Source organism: Schistosoma haematobium, chromosome 1, assembly GCF_000699445.3.
Source record: "Schistosoma haematobium chromosome 1, whole genome shotgun sequence".
In the NCBI taxonomy this organism is placed as follows: Eukaryota; Metazoa; Platyhelminthes; class Trematoda; order Strigeidida; family Schistosomatidae; genus Schistosoma; species Schistosoma haematobium.
This window is the reverse complement of record NC_067196.1, coordinates 29388414-29410828: the sequence shown is the minus strand read 5'-3', so window position 1 is coordinate 29410828 and position 22415 is coordinate 29388414. Positions and strand designations below refer to the sequence as shown.

Genomic DNA, 22415 nt, shown 5'->3' with positions numbered 1-22415 from the left:
CGACCAGCATTCTCCGACCCACTCTGTTCTGCACCTTCCTTTCTAGTTCCATCCAATTCTTGTTCATTTTTCTCATGTCTATCTCCATTTCCCGGCGTAATGTGTTCTTTGGTCTTCCTCTTCTCCTTTGGCTTTGAGGATTCCATGCAAGGGCTTGTCTTGTGACGCAATTGGGTGCTTTCCTCAATGTGTGTTCTATCCACTTCCAGCGCTTCTTCCGGATTTCTTCCTCTGCTGGGATCTGGTTTGTTCTTTCCCACAGTTGGTTGTTGCTAATAATGTCCGGCCAACGGATCCGAAGTATTTTGCGTAGACAACTGTTAATAAACACCTGTATCTTCTGGATGATGGTTTTCGTAGTTCTCCAGGTTTCCGCCCCATACAGTAGAACTGTCTTGACATTTGTATTGAAAATTCTGACCTTGGTGTTGGTTGATAGACAGTTGGTTTGAGTTCCAGATGTTCTTCAGTTGTAAATATGCTGTTCTTGCTTTACCGATCCGCGCTTTCACATCTGCATCAGATCCACCATGTTCATCAATGATGCTGCCCAAATATGTAAAGGTTATTACATCTTCCAAATCTTCTCCGTCAAGTGTGACTGGATTGGTGCATTCTGTGTTGTATCGGAGAATCTTGCTTTTCCCTTTGTGTATATTGAGACCTACTGCTGCTGCTGCTACACTGGTCGTTTTCTCTTGCATTTGTTGTTACGATTGCGATAGGAAGGCCAGATCATCTGCGAAGTCTAGATTGTCCAGTTGCATCCTAGATGTCCACTGCATCCCGCGTTTCCCTTCAGATGTTTACATCTTTATGATGCAGTCTATCAACAGGAGAAGGAGAAAGGGTGAGAGTAGGCAACCTTGCCTGACACCGGTCTCTAATTCGAACGAGTCTGTCAACTGTCCCCCATGCACGATAAGTCAGTCAATAACCATAATAATAACTATTTACACAGATAGTGTTGTTTTGTCGCAGTTATTTTCATACAAACTCTGACGAAAACTTCACACCATTATCATAGAAATGGACTGGCTAAAACCTAAGCTTTAACATGGACTGCGTTGTCTTTTTCGTGTTACGAAGGCTTAATCGTACTGTACATTACTTGGGAGGTGATTATATGAGCTAAATTGATTTCACATTTGAGCACAAGTATTCATTCATTCTCTTATTTTTTATAAAGACTTTATTCTCTACTATTTTTGTAATGAATGCTGAAAGACATTGTGTGGCTGAACAAGTATCTGTGAGCAAAATAAAGTTCTACTAGCCATTAGTTTGACTTTTTCTGTCAGCAGAACGGGGAATACCAACAGGCAGGAAAAATGCAAAATTTCTATAAGTAACATGCTGAACGACTAATTTTTCTGATTTGAAATTGGGTAATTGATGAATCCTACAGCTTCAAACAGAGGCACAGAAATTCTAGTACCTTCGATCACGTGCACGAAATAAAGCAATATGTCTAACATTTCCCTCAAGGACAAGAGAAGTTTTAAGCATATGGTGGAGACTGAATGAATCCCGAACGAATATATGTGAAATAAACCACTTTTTGTGTTTGTATAATTTGCTTAATAACCATACCTTAGAGAACAGGCAAATGAGATTATTACCATTCAAGTGAGCATTTATCGAAGAAAAATGGGCATGTAAGATCCATTATGAATGCTTTGTATGTTGGTGAAAATCCCTCCATGTATATACTTGAACTTTGTTCCTATTGATCCCCTTAGTCGTACATTGTTGTCTTTTGATTACATTTGAATTGTTAATATTTGCACTTTTTTATTATAGTTTTTGTTTATCTTACGCCTTCACGAAGTTTTGTGTTTCTTCCCGAACTGCGTCTGTGTTGTTTTACTTGACACTTGTTCTTGGCGGCAGCCATATTGATTTGCTCCTCCTTTTGTGTATGTTCTGTCCAGTCAGAATAGAATAACGTTCATTTGATGTGACTGGTAATTTTCCCTCGTCTTTTATCAACTTTATTATTGTAATTTAGATTTGATTGATTGAACAATTATTGGTTGAATAGCCGGGTGGTAATATTTGTTTAGATAACGATTTACATATAAATTTATAATGAATTATAGAACCGCTATTTACCCGATTACTTGTTTCGATTTTGACGGGCGAGGGCGCGTGTCTAATCCACCCCATAGTCTACTCAACAGTCCAAACCGTGGTTTGGATTCTACAGGGCAAAGTGGATGTAGATCGTGTTGGTGCTAGAGTTTTCGCAAGGATGGATGGGAATCTGGAACCTTTCATGCAACAGCATTTCATTTTTAATAGGACCATATAGTCAAAGACAACTAACATATTCTGGACGGAAGACATCATACATCGGGCCAATCAGTGTATTTCTCAAACGTTTTCACACACCCTTATCATCTACTTTGGTGGGAACTGAAATTGCTAATACGGATTCAAATGCACCTACGAGGCCTCGAGAAGATCAAGCATATTGTTTTTTCATATTTGCTAAGAACTTAAAAACTATTAGACACACACACGCAGAACGCACCAGTGTAACGGTACGCCTCTAGCTGGAATAAACTGTGTGGTGGAGGAGCATAAAAAGTAATGTGAGGAGAGCTGGAGAAGAGAAAAACAAAAGAAAAGGATAAGTAACGATTCAGCAAGTGCCAAAAATGCACTGACATATAATAAGGGGAGTAACAGGCGACAGTCAGTAATAACAACAGCGCTGAATTGAGGCAATCTTGAAATGGAAATCAGAAAACCATAGAGTGAAGTTAAAGTCTTTTACACTCGATCATAATCGAAAAGAATCCTACAAACGACAGTTCATTGTTGCAGTATCTAGTTAAAGAGAACAGTTATACATACAGTCTCGTCGTCTCCACAGAAAAGTAGTTTGAATTGAGTCTAACAAAGAGAAAAAATCTAGCGCCAAGTAGACCTCTAAAATGGTTCTCTGTGTGTCTTCTACACTGATTATGACTTCAGTTGAATACATTTGATTCTTTGCCTTCAGGAACTCCAGGTGACAGAGCATGTAGTTCTGATGATGAAAAATTAAACTCGACGTCAAAGTATTAGATTTGAATAGCGCCATATTTTCACAGAAGAGTTACTGTTGTACAGTCACAATTAACAACTTGAATGTTATCCTATTTATACGAAAGAAAAATAATCTCCTTGCAAAAACCCCTCAAGTTTATTAAAAGCCACTGAATGTGGTTTGCAAACTGTCTTGTCCAGCTGAATTTTCGCCTATATTCTTCTGAATATACATAAAATCTTCCCTTTTGCATATAAAATAATTTCTCTCATTTCAGATTCATATTGTTTCGAGCTTCTCTGTTTCATCCCGCTTACTGCTAGTTATCAGATCATATTGTAGTACGGAAGTAAATGGGACGGTGAAGAAGTCGGACAACTGGTTTTCGTGCACACGTTACATGTTGTCGAGGACTTCGGATGTCATTAGTTACCAGTTATTAACAGTGTACTTTCCGCCACACGTCAGTTCTCGTAATGTTTATGCTTATGTAGTGACTCACATTTATCACGAGAACACGACTGGTTTAATAAAAACAATTATCATTATAACCAACTGTACCAGTGTTTGTTTTAATGTGCTTTTGTTTGACTGTGCTAATGACAGCTATTTTGTGCTTCCATTCTTATACTGACACTTCGATTGTAACCTCGCGCGAATTCGGTTACCTTCTGTAACCAAGGTTGTGTCCTGGCACGATCTCGGTATCCTTTCGATGCCACGAGATCACCAGCAAATATAACTCGACTTGGTCCATTAATTGCCTTCTGATATTTGGCTTCTCGGGGATTTTATGGAGTCATTTGGAACGAGCTTCTTACGCCTTCTGATCTATTTGGCACGTGTTTCTTGGTAGCGGTGTTCATAGTAATCTCAACTCGACGCCACGCTACAAATGGTGATCCCAAAGTTTGGGACACGCGACAATTGGTGACCCGTATTTTGGAACACGCCTCTGCTTCTGGTCAAATCTTCCAAAGAAGCCAATTCGGTGAGTCTATGATTTATCTATCCACGTCTGTCGTATATTTTCATATTTAATATATAATATACTCGACATGACGGATAACGATAAGAATAGTATTAATATAATAGACTCACATGTATGTGTACCGAATCCTTGTTACTTTTTATTCGCGTGACGATGAATTCCACGCTTTATTCGAGAAATTTTCCACTATTATTTATTCTCCTCGCTGACCCGGCTGCTTGGTACGGAATGCATTCGCATACGCATTAACGCCTACCTCCCAGTATCAAATGGTTAAGTTGAACGGTTTCATTGCCAAATTAAAAGTGCTCTACGAGCACACGAGAACGACAACTGGTACGAAACCTTATCGCTCGACCCCTTAGGTATTCGAACGAGCTTGAAGGCAGATATACAATGTTCCGCCACTGAAATGGTATACGGCACGACATTGCGTCTGTAAGATCCATTTTGAATGCCTTGTGTGTTTGTGAAAATCCCTCCATGTATATACTTGCACTTTGTTCCTATTGATCTTCTTAGTTGTACATTGTTAACTTTTGGACTACATTTGAATTGTTAATCTTTGTATTTTATTATAGTTTTTGTTTTTACCACACCTTCACTAATTCCCCATGTTTCTTCCCGAACTGCACTTATGTTGTTTTACTTTATACTAAGTCTGAGCGGCAGTCATTTTGGTTGGTTCCTGCCTTTGATTGCTTGACCTGTGTTGACTGGAATTGTGCATTTTGGTTGTGAATTGAAGCACTCTTCCAGAATTGAAAACATTGTGTTATAGAGTGACCAATTATTACCTTTTGAACGAATCTGTACGTGATCTATCCAGACAGGATAGAATAACATTTATTTGTGGTGATTGGTAATTTTCTTGCATTCTTTATCAACTTTCTTATTTATTGTAGTTTAGATTTGATCAATTAAACAATTATTGGTTGGATAGCTGTGTGGTTATATTTGTTTAGGTAATAATGTATACTTAAATTTATGATAAATTATAGAACCGCTATCTTACCCAATTACCTTGTTTTGGTTTCAAACGGGCGAGGGCGCGTATCGAACTTATCCAGGCAGCTGTCCAGCAGTCCAAACGTGGTTTGGATCCTACAGTTCTAAACAAATATTAATTGGTCAAAGTCGTTTGGGAATCGTTTCGTGGATTTTGGTTATCCTTCTTGAAAATATTTGGTCGTTTCCCTACAGTTCTAAACAAATATTACTTGGCCGAAATCCTTTGGTAATCGTTCACGGATTTTCTGGAAATAATTGGTCGTGTCGCTTATAATGCCAGTTAATCGTCGTCGGAGATCAGGCTCAAAGTTCGTCGATGTTAACGAAGAATCCCCTATCGTCAAGCAAGTACCTTTTGATGTCCTTAAGGGTCATGGTTCAGACTTAAATAGGGTTAATTATCATGGCAGTGATTCTAGCCTTAATTCGATGTCAGATGATGTAAAAATCTTAGTTTAAAGGAGGAGCAAAGGCCTGAATTACTAGGAAAGAGCATGTCGCCTATAGTCCACGTTGTTGGCCCAGAGCTACCAAAGGTTGAATTGAGTTATTTCGATGGAGAGCCAAGAGGTTATTGGAAATTTATAAGGCAATTTGAGACGTATGTAGCGTCAAGAGTCACGGATGATAGCCAGCGCTTACTCTATTTGATACACTACTGTAAGGGCAAGGCTAAAACAGCTATTGAAGGTTGCGTCATGATGGAGGCATCCTCTGGCTATAAAAGAGCAAGGGAGATTTTAAAACGTTTTTTCGGACAGCCTCACGTAATTGCTCGAGAAACACTAGAGGACTTATTCAGTGCTGCGAATTTTGAGTATATTGACGGGGACCAACTATCAAATTTGGCTATTAAGATGGAAAACTGTGCCATGGTCTTGGAGCAGATGAATTATACTTCTGATCTAAATTCCTTAGTTACCTTGGAAAGAATAGTGAGACTCTTGCCGCAATCTTTGCAAGCCCAGTGGGCGGACTGGGTGGATAAATTGACTGAAGATAACAGGGAACCGACCTTCGACGAGCTCACTCAGTTTATCGCATCGCGTGCAAGAGTGGCTTGTAGTAGATTTGGACGGTTAGCAAACCGTTCAAGAAAAGGACATAACGTGAAGACGAACTGCCACGTGAAATCGGTGCAAGGGAATAGTTCGACGACGAAAACTAAATGCAGTATGTGTTCCTACGACCATGCTATTGATAAATGTCCACAGTTCTTAGCGCTTACAGTCCAAGACCGATGGTCTCACGCTAAAAGCAAGGGTATCTGTTTTGTTTGTCTTAGACAAGGACATAAGATTAATGAATGTAAGATGACAAGGCTCTGTAACGTTGACAGTTGTAAGAAGAGACATCACGTTCTGCTGCACACTGACTCGACAGGCAACGTCGTAAATGATAAGCCATCATGCTCGGAATATAGGAAAAGAGTTGTTAATCATATCAGTAAGGTACAGACACTGGAGAACGAAATACGTAAGCTTTATGATGAGTTTTCAGATGCTTATTCAAGCGATAAATCATTATCAGTAGACGACAAGGGGGCTATAAAGATTGTGGAAGGGGGCACGCACTTCGGCGACGGTCATTTTGTAGTTTCTATACCGTGGAAAAAGAATCCAAATATGAAAGTGGATAATTATGAAGTAGCAAACCGTAGATTACAAAGTTTGAAAGGTATGTTGTCGAAGGACGTCAGCCTGAACATCAGGTACATCAAAAGTATTGAAAGTAATTTTACTAAGACTTATGCGGAGAGGGTCCTTGAAATATATTTGCAGCCTAATTATCGCCCTCGAGGGTATTTACCTCATCATGCAGTGTTGAACATGAAAAACCAGAGAAACTTAGAGTGGTCCTTGATTGTGCCGCCGAGTTTGCAGGGTTTTCCACAAATGATATGATTTATCAAGAACCCGATACCACTGATGAGTTAATGTGTATATTATTAAGTTTTCGCAAGGAGGCAGTTACAATCCCTGCAGATGTTGAAGAAGTGTTCATGCAATTGGTCTCTGAGTCTGATCGAGGAGCTTCAAGATTTCTGTGGTGGCAGGAGGGAGACATGTCGAGGGAACCATCTGAGTTTCAAATGACATCTCATCCATTTAGTGCCATATCATCGCCGTTTCGTGCGAACTTTACCTTGAATAAGACGGCTCAAATATTCTCTGACGGTTATGATGGTTATGTTGTAGATGCTGTCAAGAATAATTTCTATGTTGATGATTGCTTGATATCCATTCCCAATTGTGATCAAGCAAAGAGTTTCGTTAAGCATATAAGTGAATTATTATGTAGAGGAAGTATGCAAAAAATGATCGATCTTGAATATTGGTTCAAATGTCCTACTTTATTGCATGGCAAATTTTATATAACAATCACTGACTGCCCGGAACCTACTCCTGACGATATTGAGTTTAGAAAAATTGCTGTGGTTAACTTGAGTAGTATAAAGCAAAACATGTCACCTATTCTCTCTTATAAATCCGAGTGGTTGAAATTAGTAGGGGCCGTAGCCTGGCTTAGAAGGTTCATAGAATTTCTGATGGTGCTTCGTTCACCGAGTCATGAAGGATCCGTTCATCTAGGATGTTTAAAGGTCAAGGAGCCTGACATCGCCAAGGGTAAGAATTTATTGATGGTTCAAAAGGAAGTGTGTGGAGAATTATTTAGTGAATTTAGAAACAGAAGTAAAGTAGTAAGTCATAATGATCTGAAAGGTTTATCACCGATAATGCTTGATGGGTTACTCTGTGTTACAGGTCGTCTAAGCTACTCAAAATTATTCAATGCTTTTGAACGTCCAGTAATTTTACCCAGTCGACACTTAGTGACGGAAACGATAATTAGACATTGTCATAAAGAACCAGGACACATAGGAAGGTCATTAGAAAAAGGATATAGATATGTGTTTACTTGTTTGCAAACATGGGCAATACATATTGAACTGATGTATAGTTTGATTACTGGTTCATTTATAATGGCCTTATTACGTTTTATTGGAAGAAGAAGGAAACCTCCGGAGATTTACAGTGATAGTGCGTCAAGCTTCAGGGGAGCAGATTCTGAATTAAGGAGGTTTGTGCAACATTCGAATCAGCAGAAGATAAATATTGAATTGTCAGCGAGGTCCTCATCCAACAGCATGGGTGTAATTTGGGGAATAGTGATTAGGTCTATACCAAGACTGTTATTGTTGATCACGAGAGAACAGGAGAAGTAGGTCTCCTTGAAGCTTTGGATTAGTCTTTGTTGTTATTGATGTAGTTAGGTCGAGTAGGCGTACTGTTGTAAGTCCTACTCGTTCCTATGGTGTGATATGTTATATAATGAACCATGACCGTAGGCATCAAGGTAGCTTGTATGATATGGAGGGATTTTGGGGGCCGGTGTAAGATCCATTTTGAATGCCTTGTGTGTTTGTGAAAATCCCTCCATGTATATACTTGCACTTTGTTCCTATTGATCTTCTTAGTTGTACATTGTTAACTTTTGGACTACATTTGAATTGTTAATCTTTGTATTTTATTATAGTTTTTGTTTTTACCACACCTTCACTAATTCCCCATGTTTCTTCCCGAACTGCACTTATGTTGTTTTACTTTATACTAAGTCTGAGCGGCAGTCATTTTGGTTGGTTCCTGCCTTTGATTGCTTGACCTGTGTTGACTGGAATTGTGCATTTTGGTTGTGAATTGAAGCACTCTTCCAGAATTGAAAACATTGTGTTATAGAGTGACCAATTATTACCTTTTGAACGAATCTGTACGTGATCTATCCAGACAGGATAGAATAACATTTATTTGTGGTGATTGGTAATTTTCTTGCATTCTTTATCAACTTTCTTATTTATTGTAGTTTAGATTTGATCAATTAAACAATTATTGGTTGGATAGCTGTGTGGTTATATTTGTTTAGGTAATAATGTATACTTAAATTTATGATAAATTATAGAACCGCTATCTTACCCAATTACCTTGTTTTGGTTTCAAACGGGCGAGGGCGCGTATCGAACTTATCCAGGCAGCTGTCCAGCAGTCCAAACGTGGTTTGGATCCTACAGTTCTAAACAAATATTAATTGGTCAAAGTCGTTTGGGAATCGTTTCGTGGATTTTGGTTATCCTTCTTGAAAATATTTGGTCGTTTCCCTACAGTTCTAAACAAATATTACTTGGCCGAAATCCTTTGGTAATCGTTCACGGATTTTCTGGAAATAATTGGTCGTGTCGCTTATAATGCCAGTTAATCGTCGTCGGAGATCAGGCTCAAAGTTCGTCGATGTTAACGAAGAATCCCCTATCGTCAAGCAAGTACCTTTTGATGTCCTTAAGGGTCATGGTTCAGACTTAAATAGGGTTAATTATCATGGCAGTGATTCTAGCCTTAATTCGATGTCAGATGATGTAAAAAATCTTAGTTTAAAGGAGGAGCAAAGGCCTGAATTACTAGGAAAGAGCATGTCGCCTATAGTCCACGTTGTTGGCCCAGAGCTACCAAAGGTTGAATTGAGTTATTTCGATGGAGAGCCAAGAGGTTATTGGAAATTTATAAGGCAATTTGAGACGTATGTAGCGTCAAGAGTCACGGATGATAGCCAGCGCTTACTCTATTTGATACACTACTGTAAGGGCAAGGCTAAAACAGCTATTGAAGGTTGCGTCATGATGGAGGCATCCTCTGGCTATAAAAGAGCAAGGGAGATTTTAAAACGTTTTTTCGGACAGCCTCACGTAATTGCTCGAGAAACACTAGAGGACTTATTCAGTGCTGCGAATTTTGAGTATATTGACGGGGACCAACTATCAAATTTGGCTATTAAGATGGAAAACTGTGCCATGGTCTTGGAGCAGATGAATTATACTTCTGATCTAAATTCCTTAGTTACCTTGGAAAGAATAGTGAGACTCTTGCCGCAATCTTTGCAAGCCCAGTGGGCGGACTGGGTGGATAAATTGACTGAAGATAACAGGGAACCGACCTTCGACGAGCTCACTCAGTTTATCGCATCGCGTGCAAGAGTGGCTTGTAGTAGATTTGGACGGTTAGCAAACCGTTCAAGAAAAGGACATAACGTGAAGACGAACTGCCACGTGAAATCGGTGCAAGGGAATAGTTCGACGACGAAAACTAAATGCAGTATGTGTTCCTACGACCATGCTATTGATAAATGTCCACAGTTCTTAGCGCTTACAGTCCAAGACCGATGGTCTCACGCTAAAAGCAAGGGTATCTGTTTTGTTTGTCTTAGACAAGGACATAAGATTAATGAATGTAAGATGACAAGGCTCTGTAACGTTGACAGTTGTAAGAAGAGACATCACGTTCTGCTGCACACTGACTCGACAGGCAACGTCGTAAATGATAAGCCATCATGCTCGGAATATAGGAAAAGAGTTGTTAATCATATCAGTAAGGTACAGACACTGGAGAACGAAATACGTAAGCTTTATGATGAGTTTTCAGATGCTTATTCAAGCGATAAATCATTATCAGTAGACGACAAGGGGGCTATAAAGATTGTGGAAGGGGGCACGCACTTCGGCGACGGTCATTTTGTAGTTTCTATACCGTGGAAAAAGAATCCAAATATGAAAGTGGATAATTATGAAGTAGCAAACCGTAGATTACAAAGTTTGAAAGGTATGTTGTCGAAGGACGTCAGCCTGAACATCAGGTACATCAAAAGTATTGAAAGTAATTTTACTAAGACTTATGCGGAGAGGGTCCTTGAAATATATTTGCAGCCTAATTATCGCCCTCGAGGGTATTTACCTCATCATGCAGTGTTGAACATGAAAAACCAGAGAAACTTAGAGTGGTCCTTGATTGTGCCGCCGAGTTTGCAGGGTTTTCCACAAATGATATGATTTATCAAGAACCCGATACCACTGATGAGTTAATGTGTATATTATTAAGTTTTCGCAAGGAGGCAGTTACAATCCCTGCAGATGTTGAAGAAGTGTTCATGCAATTGGTCTCTGAGTCTGATCGAGGAGCTTCAAGATTTCTGTGGTGGCAGGAGGGAGACATGTCGAGGGAACCATCTGAGTTTCAAATGACATCTCATCCATTTAGTGCCATATCATCGCCGTTTCGTGCGAACTTTACCTTGAATAAGACGGCTCAAATATTCTCTGACGGTTATGATGGTTATGTTGTAGATGCTGTCAAGAATAATTTCTATGTTGATGATTGCTTGATATCCATTCCCAATTGTGATCAAGCAAAGAGTTTCGTTAAGCATATAAGTGAATTATTATGTAGAGGAAGTATGCAAAAAATGATCGATCTTGAATATTGGTTCAAATGTCCTACTTTATTGCATGGCAAATTTTATATAACAATCACTGACTGCCCGGAACCTACTCCTGACGATATTGAGTTTAGAAAAATTGCTGTGGTTAACTTGAGTAGTATAAAGCAAAACATGTCACCTATTCTCTCTTATAAATCCGAGTGGTTGAAATTAGTAGGGGCCGTAGCCTGGCTTAGAAGGTTCATAGAATTTCTGATGGTGCTTCGTTCACCGAGTCATGAAGGATCCGTTCATCTAGGATGTTTAAAGGTCAAGGAGCCTGACATCGCCAAGGGTAAGAATTTATTGATGGTTCAAAAGGAAGTGTGTGGAGAATTATTTAGTGAATTTAGAAACAGAAGTAAAGTAGTAAGTCATAATGATCTGAAAGGTTTATCACCGATAATGCTTGATGGGTTACTCTGTGTTACAGGTCGTCTAAGCTACTCAAAATTATTCAATGCTTTTGAACGTCCAGTAATTTTACCCAGTCGACACTTAGTGACGGAAACGATAATTAGACATTGTCATAAAGAACCAGGACACATAGGAAGGTCATTAGAAAAAGGATATAGATATGTGTTTACTTGTTTGCAAACATGGGCAATACATATTGAACTGATGTATAGTTTGATTACTGGTTCATTTATAATGGCCTTATTACGTTTTATTGGAAGAAGAAGGAAACCTCCGGAGATTTACAGTGATAGTGCGTCAAGCTTCAGGGGAGCAGATTCTGAATTAAGGAGGTTTGTGCAACATTCGAATCAGCAGAAGATAAATATTGAATTGTCAGCGAGGTCCTCATCCAACAGCATGGGTGTAATTTGGGGAATAGTGATTAGGTCTATACCAAGACTGTTATTGTTGATCACGAGAGAACAGGAGAAGTAGGTCTCCTTGAAGCTTTGGATTAGTCTTTGTTGTTATTGATGTAGTTAGGTCGAGTAGGCGTACTGTTGTAAGTCCTACTCGTTCCTATGGTGTGATATGTTATATAATGAACCATGACCGTAGGCATCAAGGTAGCTTGTATGATATGGAGGGATTTTGGGGGCCGGTGTAAGATCCATTTTGAATGCCTTGTGTGTTTGTGAAAATCCCTCCATGTATATACTTGCACTTTGTTCCTATTGATCTTCTTAGTTGTACATTGTTAACTTTTGGACTACATTTGAATTGTTAATCTTTGTATTTTATTATAGTTTTTGTTTTTACCACACCTTCACTAATTCCCCATGTTTCTTCCCGAACTGCACTTATGTTGTTTTACTTTATACTAAGTCTGAGCGGCAGTCATTTTGGTTGGTTCCTGCCTTTGATTGCTTGACCTGTGTTGACTGGAATTGTGCATTTTGGTTGTGAATTGAAGCACTCTTCCAGAATTGAAAACATTGTGTTATAGAGTGACCAATTATTACCTTTTGAACGAATCTGTACGTGATCTATCCAGACAGGATAGAATAACATTTATTTGTGGTGATTGGTAATTTTCTTGCATTCTTTATCAACTTTCTTATTTATTGTAGTTTAGATTTGATCAATTAAACAATTATTGGTTGGATAGCTGTGTGGTTATATTTGTTTAGGTAATAATGTATACTTAAATTTATGATAAATTATAGAACCGCTATCTTACCCAATTACCTTGTTTTGGTTTCAAACGGGCGAGGGCGCGTATCGAACTTATCCAGGCAGCTGTCCAGCAGTCCAAACGTGGTTTGGATCCTACAGTTCTAAACAAATATTAATTGGTCAAAGTCGTTTGGGAATCGTTTCGTGGATTTTGGTTATCCTTCTTGAAAATATTTGGTCGTTTCCCTACAGTTCTAAACAAATATTACTTGGCCGAAATCCTTTGGTAATCGTTCACGGATTTTCTGGAAATAATTGGTCGTGTCGCTTATAATGCCAGTTAATCGTCGTCGGAGATCAGGCTCAAAGTTCGTCGATGTTAACGAAGAATCCCCTATCGTCAAGCAAGTACCTTTTGATGTCCTTAAGGGTCATGGTTCAGACTTAAATAGGGTTAATTATCATGGCAGTGATTCTAGCCTTAATTCGATGTCAGATGATGTAAAAATCTTAGTTTAAAGGAGGAGCAAAGGCCTGAATTACTAGGAAAGAGCATGTCGCCTATAGTCCACGTTGTTGGCCCAGAGCTACCAAAGGTTGAATTGAGTTATTTCGATGGAGAGCCAAGAGGTTATTGGAAATTTATAAGGCAATTTGAGACGTATGTAGCGTCAAGAGTCACGGATGATAGCCAGCGCTTACTCTATTTGATACACTACTGTAAGGGCAAGGCTAAAACAGCTATTGAAGGTTGCGTCATGATGGAGGCATCCTCTGGCTATAAAAGAGCAAGGGAGATTTTAAAACGTTTTTTCGGACAGCCTCACGTAATTGCTCGAGAAACACTAGAGGACTTATTCAGTGCTGCGAATTTTGAGTATATTGACGGGGACCAACTATCAAATTTGGCTATTAAGATGGAAAACTGTGCCATGGTCTTGGAGCAGATGAATTATACTTCTGATCTAAATTCCTTAGTTACCTTGGAAAGAATAGTGAGACTCTTGCCGCAATCTTTGCAAGCCCAGTGGGCGGACTGGGTGGATAAATTGACTGAAGATAACAGGGAACCGACCTTCGACGAGCTCACTCAGTTTATCGCATCGCGTGCAAGAGTGGCTTGTAGTAGATTTGGACGGTTAGCAAACCGTTCAAGAAAAGGACATAACGTGAAGACGAACTGCCACGTGAAATCGGTGCAAGGGAATAGTTCGACGACGAAAACTAAATGCAGTATGTGTTCCTACGACCATGCTATTGATAAATGTCCACAGTTCTTAGCGCTTACAGTCCAAGACCGATGGTCTCACGCTAAAAGCAAGGGTATCTGTTTTGTTTGTCTTAGACAAGGACATAAGATTAATGAATGTAAGATGACAAGGCTCTGTAACGTTGACAGTTGTAAGAAGAGACATCACGTTCTGCTGCACACTGACTCGACAGGCAACGTCGTAAATGATAAGCCATCATGCTCGGAATATAGGAAAAGAGTTGTTAATCATATCAGTAAGGTACAGACACTGGAGAACGAAATACGTAAGCTTTATGATGAGTTTTCAGATGCTTATTCAAGCGATAAATCATTATCAGTAGACGACAAGGGGGCTATAAAGATTGTGGAAGGGGGCACGCACTTCGGCGACGGTCATTTTGTAGTTTCTATACCGTGGAAAAAGAATCCAAATATGAAAGTGGATAATTATGAAGTAGCAAACCGTAGATTACAAAGTTTGAAAGGTATGTTGTCGAAGGACGTCAGCCTGAACATCAGGTACATCAAAAGTATTGAAAGTAATTTTACTAAGACTTATGCGGAGAGGGTCCTTGAAATATATTTGCAGCCTAATTATCGCCCTCGAGGGTATTTACCTCATCATGCAGTGTTGAACATGAAAAAACCAGAGAAACTTAGAGTGGTCCTTGATTGTGCCGCCGAGTTTGCAGGGTTTTCCACAAATGATATGATTTATCAAGAACCCGATACCACTGATGAGTTAATGTGTATATTATTAAGTTTTCGCAAGGAGGCAGTTACAATCCCTGCAGATGTTGAAGAAGTGTTCATGCAATTGGTCTCTGAGTCTGATCGAGGAGCTTCAAGATTTCTGTGGTGGCAGGAGGGAGACATGTCGAGGGAACCATCTGAGTTTCAAATGACATCTCATCCATTTAGTGCCATATCATCGCCGTTTCGTGCGAACTTTACCTTGAATAAGACGGCTCAAATATTCTCTGACGGTTATGATGGTTATGTTGTAGATGCTGTCAAGAATAATTTCTATGTTGATGATTGCTTGATATCCATTCCCAATTGTGATCAAGCAAAGAGTTTCGTTAAGCATATAAGTGAATTATTATGTAGAGGAAGTATGCAAAAAATGATCGATCTTGAATATTGGTTCAAATGTCCTACTTTATTGCATGGCAAATTTTATATAACAATCACTGACTGCCCGGAACCTACTCCTGACGATATTGAGTTTAGAAAAATTGCTGTGGTTAACTTGAGTAGTATAAAGCAAAACATGTCACCTATTCTCTCTTATAAATCCGAGTGGTTGAAATTAGTAGGGACCGTAGCCTGGCTTAGAAGGTTCATAGAATTTCTGATGGTGCTTCGTTCACCGAGTCATGAAGGATCCGTTCATCTAGGATGTTTAAAGGTCAAGGAGCCTGACATCGCCAAGGGTAAGAATTTATTGATGGTTCAAAAGGAAGTGTGTGGAGAATTATTTAGTGAATTTAGAAACAGAAGTAAAGTAGTAAGTCATAATGATCTGAAAGGTTTATCACCGATAATGCTTGATGGGTTACTCTGTGTTACAGGTCGTCTAAGCTACTCAAAATTATTCAATGCTTTTGAACGTCCAGTAATTTTACCCAGTCGACACTTAGTGACGGAAACGATAATTAGACATTGTCATAAAGAACCAGGACACATAGGAAGGTCATTAGAAAAAGGATATAGATATGTGTTTACTTGTTTGCAAACATGGGCAATACATATTGAACTGATGTATAGTTTGATTACTGGTTCATTTATAATGGCCTTATTACGTTTTATTGGAAGAAGAAGGAAACCTCCGGAGATTTACAGTGATAGTGCGTCAAGCTTCAGGGGAGCAGATTCTGAATTAAGGAGGTTTGTGCAACATTCGAATCAGCAGAAGATAAATATTGAATTGTCAGCGAGGTCCTCATCCAACAGCATGGGTGTAATTTGGGGAATAGTGATTAGGTCTATACCAAGACTGTTATTGTTGATCACGAGAGAACAGGAGAAGTAGGTCTCCTTGAAGCTTTGGATTAGTCTTTGTTGTTATTGATGTAGTTAGGTCGAGTAGGCGTACTGTTGTAAGTCCTACTCGTTCCTATGGTGTGATATGTTATATAATGAACCATGACCGTAGGCATCAAGGTAGCTTGTATGATATGGAGGGATTTTGGGGGCCGGTGTAAGATCCATTTTGAATGCCTTGTGTGTTTGTGAAAATCCCTCCATGTATATACTTGCACTTTGTTCCTATTGATCTTCTTAGTTGTACATTGTTAACTTTTGGACTACATTTGAATTGTTAATCTTTGTATTTTATTATAGTTTTTGTTTTTACCACACCTTCACTAATTCCCCATGTTTCTTCCCGAACTGCACTTATGTTGTTTTACTTTATACTAAGTCTGAGCGGCAGTCATTTTGGTTGGTTCCTGCCTTTGATTGCTTGACCTGTGTTGACTGGAATTGTGCATTTTGGTTGTGAATTGAAGCACTCTTCCAGAATTGAAAACATTGTGTTATAGAGTGACCAATTATTACCTTTTGAACGAATCTGTACGTGATCTATCCAGACAGGATAGAATAACATTTATTTGTGGTGATTGGTAATTTTCTTGCATTCTTTATCAACTTTCTTATTTATTGTAGTTTAGATTTGATCAATTAAACAATTATTGGTTGGATAGCTGTGTGGTTATATTTGTTTAGGTAATAATGTATACTTAAATTTATGATAAATTATAGAACCGCTATCTTACCCAATTACCTTGTTTTGGTTTCAAACGGGCGAGGGCGCGTATCGAACTTATCCAGGCAGCTGTCCAGCAGTCCAAACGTGGTTTGGATCCTACAGTTCTAAACAAATATTAATTGGTCAAAGTCGTTTGGGAATCGTTTCGTGGATTTTGGTTATCCTTCTTGAAAATATTTGGTCGTTTCCCTACAGTTCTAAACAAATATTACTTGGCCGAAATCCTTTGGTAATCGTTCACGGATTTTCTGGAAATAATTGGTCGTGTCGCTTATAATGCCAGTTAATCGTCGTCGGAGATCAGGCTCAAAGTTCGTCGATGTTAACGAAGAATCCCCTATCGTCAAGCAAGTACCTTTTGATGTCCTTAAGGGTCATGGTTCAGACTTAAATAGGGTTAATTATCATGGCAGTGATTCTAGCCTTAATTCGATGTCAGATGATGTAAAAATCTTAGTTTAAAGGAGGAGCAAAGGCCTGAATTACTAGGAAAGAGCATGTCGCCTATAGTCCACGTTGTTGGCCCAGAGCTACCAAAGGTTGAATTGAGTTATTTCGATGGAGAGCCAAGAGGTTATTGGAAATTTATAAGGCAATTTGAGACGTATGTAGCGTCAAGAGTCACGGATGATAGCCAGCGCTTACTCTATTTGATACACTACTGTAAGGGCAAGGCTAAAACAGCTATTGAAGGTTGCGTCATGATGGAGGCATCCTCTGGCTATAAAAGAGCAAGGGAGATTTTAAAACGTTTTTTCGGACAGCCTCACGTAATTGCTCGAGAAACACTAGAGGACTTATTCAGTGCTGCGAATTTTGAGTATATTGACGGGGACCAACTATCAAATTTGGCTATTAAGATGGAAAACTGTGCCATGGTCTTGGAGCAGATGAATTATACTTCTGATCTAAATTCCTTAGTTACCTTGGAAAGAATAGTGAGACTCTTGCCGCAATCTTTGCAAGCCCAGTGGGCGGACTGGGTGGATAAATTGACTGAAGATAACAGGGAACCGACCTTCGACGAGCTCACTCAGTTTATCGCATCGCGTGCAAGAGTGGCTTGTAGTAGATTTGGACGGTTAGCAAACCGTTCAAGAAAAGGACATAACGTGAAGACGAACTGCCACGTGAAATCGGTGCAAGGGAATAGTTCGACGACGAAAACTAAATGCAGTATGTGTTCCTACGACCATGCTATTGATAAATGTCCACAGTTCTTAGCGCTTACAGTCCAAGACCGATGGTCTCACGCTAAAAGCAAGGGTATCTGTTTTGTTTGTCTTAGACAAGGACATAAGATTAATGAATGTAAGATGACAAGGCTCTGTAACGTTGACAGTTGTAAGAAGAGACATCACGTTCTGCTGCACACTGACTCGACAGGCAACGTCGTAAATGATAAGCCATCATGCTCGGAATATAGGAAAAGAGTTGTTAATCATATCAGTAAGGTACAGACACTGGAGAACGAAATACGTAAGCTTTATGATGAGTTTTCAGATGCTTATTCAAGCGATAAATCATTATCAGTAGACGACAAGGGGGCTATAAAGATTGTGGAAGGGGGCACGCACTTCGGCGACGGTCATTTTGTAGTTTCTATACCGTGGAAAAAGAATCCAAATATGAAAGTGGATAATTATGAAGTAGCAAACCGTAGATTACAAAGTTTGAAAGGTATGTTGTCGAAGGACGTCAGCCTGAACATCAGGTACATCAAAAGTATTGAAAGTAATTTTACTAAGACTTATGCGGAGAGGGTCCTTGAAATATATTTGCAGCCTAATTATCGCCCTCGAGGGTATTTACCTCATCATGCAGTGTTGAACATGAAAAAACCAGAGAAACTTAGAGTGGTCCTTGATTGTGCCGCCGAGTTTGCAGGGTTTTCCACAAATGATATGATTTATCAAGAACCCGATACCACTGATGAGTTAATGTGTATATTATTAAGTTTTCGCAAGGAGGCAGTTACAATCCCTGCAGATGTTGAAGAAGTGTTCATGCAATTGGTCTCTGAGTCTGATCGAGGAGCTTCAAGATTTCTGTGGTGGCAGGAGGGAGACATGTCGAGGGAACCATCTGAGTTTCAAATGACATCTCATCCATTTAGTGCCATATCATCGCCGTTTCGTGCGAACTTTACCTTGAATAAGACGGCTCAAATATTCTCTGACGGTTATGATGGTTATGTTGTAGATGCTGTCAAGAATAATTTCTATGTTGATGATTGCTTGATATCCATTCCCAATTGTGATCAAGCAAAGAGTTTCGTTAAGCATATAAGTGAATTATTATGTAGAGGAAGTATGCAAAAAATGATCGATCTTGAATATTGGTTCAAATGTCCTACTTTATTGCATGGCAAATTTTATATAACAATCACTGACTGCCCGGAACCTACTCCTGACGATATTGAGTTTAGAAAAATTGCTGTGGTTAACTTGAGTAGTATAAAGCAAAACATGTCACCTATTCTCTCTTATAAATCCGAGTGGTTGAAATTAGTAGGGACCGTAGCCTGGCTTAGAAGGTTCATAGAATTTCTGATGGTGCTTCGTTCACCGAGTCATGAAGGATCCGTTCATCTAGGATGTTTAAAGATCAAGGAGCCTGACATCGCCAAGGGTAAGAATTTATTGATGGTTCAAAAGGAAGTGTGTGGAGAATTATTTAGTGAATTTAGAAACAGAAGTAAAGTAGTAAGTCATAATGATCTGAAAGGTTTATCACCGATAATGCTTGATGGGTTACTCTGTGTTACAGGTCGTCTAAGCTACTCAAAATTATTCAATGCTTTTGAACGTCCAGTAATTTTACCCAGTCGACACTTAGTGACGGAAACGATAATTAGACATTGTCATAAAGAACCAGGACACATAGGAAGGTCATTAGAAAAAGGATATAGATATGTGTTTACTTGTTTGCAAACATGGGCAATACATATTGAACTGATGTATAGTTTGATTACTGGTTCATTTATAATGGCCTTATTACGTTTTATTGGAAGAAGAAGGAAACCTCCGGAGATTTACAGTGATAGTGCGTCAAGCTTCAGGGGAGCAGATTCTGAATTAAGGAGGTTTGTGCAACATTCGAATCAGCAGAAGATAAATATTGAATTGTCAGCGAGGTCCTCATCCAACAGCATGGGTGTAATTTGGGGAATAGTGATTAGGTCTATACCAAGACTGTTATTGTTGATCACGAGAGAACAGGAGAAGTAGGTCTCCTTGAAGCTTTGGATTAGTCTTTGTTGTTATTGATGTAGTTAGGTCGAGTAGGCGTACTGTTGTAAGTCCTACTCGTTCCTATGGTGTGATATGTTATATAATGAACCATGACCGTAGGCATCAAGGTAGCTTGTATGATATGGAGGGATTTTGGGGGCCGGTGTAAGATCCATTTTGAATGCCTTGTGTGTTTGTGAAAATCCCTCCATGTATATACTTGCACTTTGTTCCTATTGATCTTCTTAGTTGTACATTGTTAACTTTTGGACTACATTTGAATTGTTAATCTTTGTATTTTATTATAGTTTTTGTTTTTACCACACCTTCACTAATTCCCCATGTTTCTTCCCGAACTGCACTTATGTTGTTTTACTTTATACTAAGTCTGAGCGGCAGTCATTTTGGTTGGTTCCTGCCTTTGATTGCTTGACCTGTGTTGACTGGAATTGTGCATTTTGGTTGTGAATTGAAGCACTCTTCCAGAATTGAAAACATTGTGTTATAGAGTGACCAATTATTACCTTTTGAACGAATCTGTACGTGATCTATCCAGACAGGATAGAATAACATTTATTTGTGGTGATTGGTAATTTTCTTGCATTCTTTATCAACTTTCTTATTTATTGTAGTTTAGATTTGATCAATTAAACAATTATTGGTTGGATAGCTGTGTGGTTATATTTGTTTAGGTAATAATGTATACTTAAATTTATGATAAATTATAGAACCGCTATCTTACCCAATTACCTTGTTTTGGTTTCAAACGGGCGAGGGCGCGTATCGAACTTATCCAGGCAGCTGTCCAGCAGTCCAAACGTGGTTTGGATCCTACAGCGTCTGCCCGGAGAATTCTTCATACCACGGAGCAGACCTAATTTCGGTAAATCAGACAACGTCCGTCGACTGTCTGCATTTATGTGAACGCTGTCTCCGGTGTCAACTCGAATACAACATCGACAGGTCGCTCTCGAGAGAGAGTTATCTACCTGTCCACATGTTTTTGTACGAGTAGATTCGGTACGCAAACCTTGGCAACAACCTTATGAAGGCCCTTTTCACGTGATCGCTCGTCACGAAAAGACCTTCAAGGTTGATCGATATGGACGCGTCGAGACCGTCAGCGTTGATCGTCTCAAACCAGCACACGTCGATGACAGTGCCCTATCTGGTAACCTGAGATTCAGTGCTAGACCTATTAAACCTAGCGGGATCCTTAAATCTTCTTCAGGTCCCACGCTAGATACATCTGAGACCTCATTCTCACGTCCCGGTCAACAGCACGCGTCATCTGCACCGTCTACGGACGAGACGATAGTCTCACGTCCATATCAGCAGACCGCGCCGCCTCTGACCTCGGATGAGATTGCAGGCTCACGCGATACGAACGAGACTGCCGTCCCTCGTTCCGGTCGCCGAGTACGGTTGCCCGTACGCTTCCGCGAATAGTCGCACAGTCAATAACCGATACGGTGTAGGATTATTCCTATACTACACGCATGCTACACTCTTCTCTTTTTTGATTTTCTTTTTGTTTCCTGAGCCCACGCCTTCGACCATCTCCGTTTGGTTCTGTCGACTTCAGTCAATTTTGGCGAAAGCTGGCCTGATCACCCACGCTCTTGTCAACGTACTCAGTCGATATATTGGTTTCGAATGCTTGGCATAGGCTTGGTCTCGAACTTGGTCGTTACGGTCGCTTCTGGTCTTTTGGCTCAACGGGGTTTCGTCCTACGTCTGCAGCGTTTCTGGTCCGGACCCCTACGAACGCCCTCTTCAGATTCTGGATACAAACCACTCTGGTGTAGCATGCCAACTCAAGCAATACATACAGCACATCGCTCCTGGTACCGTTCTCCGAAAACGACCTTCGTTGGCAACTCGACGATCAACGATCGCTTTCCTGTTCGCCAATTCTTCCGTCCTACAATCGCTCGTCAGCCGATCAGTCCCACGATTCAAACCGCTATTTATCGAAAGTGTAAACCCTTTCTAGCGGGGGGCTCCTGTAGTGACTCACATTTACCACGAGAACACGACTGGTTTAATAAAAACAATTATCATTATAACCAACTGTACCAGTGACTGTTTTAATGTGCTTTTGTTTGACTGTGCTAATGACAGCTATTTTGTGCTTCCATTCTTATACTGACACTTCGATTGTGACTTCGCGCGAATTCGGTTACCTTCTGTAACCAAGGTTGTGTCCTGGCACGATCTCGGTATCCTTTCGATGCCACGAG

The 22415-nt window shown here is 39.7% G+C and overlaps 1 protein-coding gene across 1 annotated transcript; it reads left to right on the top strand.

The window, feature by feature from the left end:
* The first annotated feature begins 7204 nt into the window (after window positions 1–7204).
* Window positions 7205–12981, top strand: MS3_00000315 (uncharacterized protein). Its single transcript, XM_051208129.1, has 2 exons — window positions 7205–8313; window positions 12282–12981. The coding sequence occupies exon 1, from the start codon at window positions 7348–7350 to the stop codon at window positions 8263–8265; it is 918 nt and encodes a 305-aa protein (XP_051073655.1). The 5' UTR covers window positions 7205–7347; the 3' UTR covers window positions 8266–8313; window positions 12282–12981.
* The last annotated feature ends 9434 nt before the right edge of the window (window positions 12982–22415 follow it).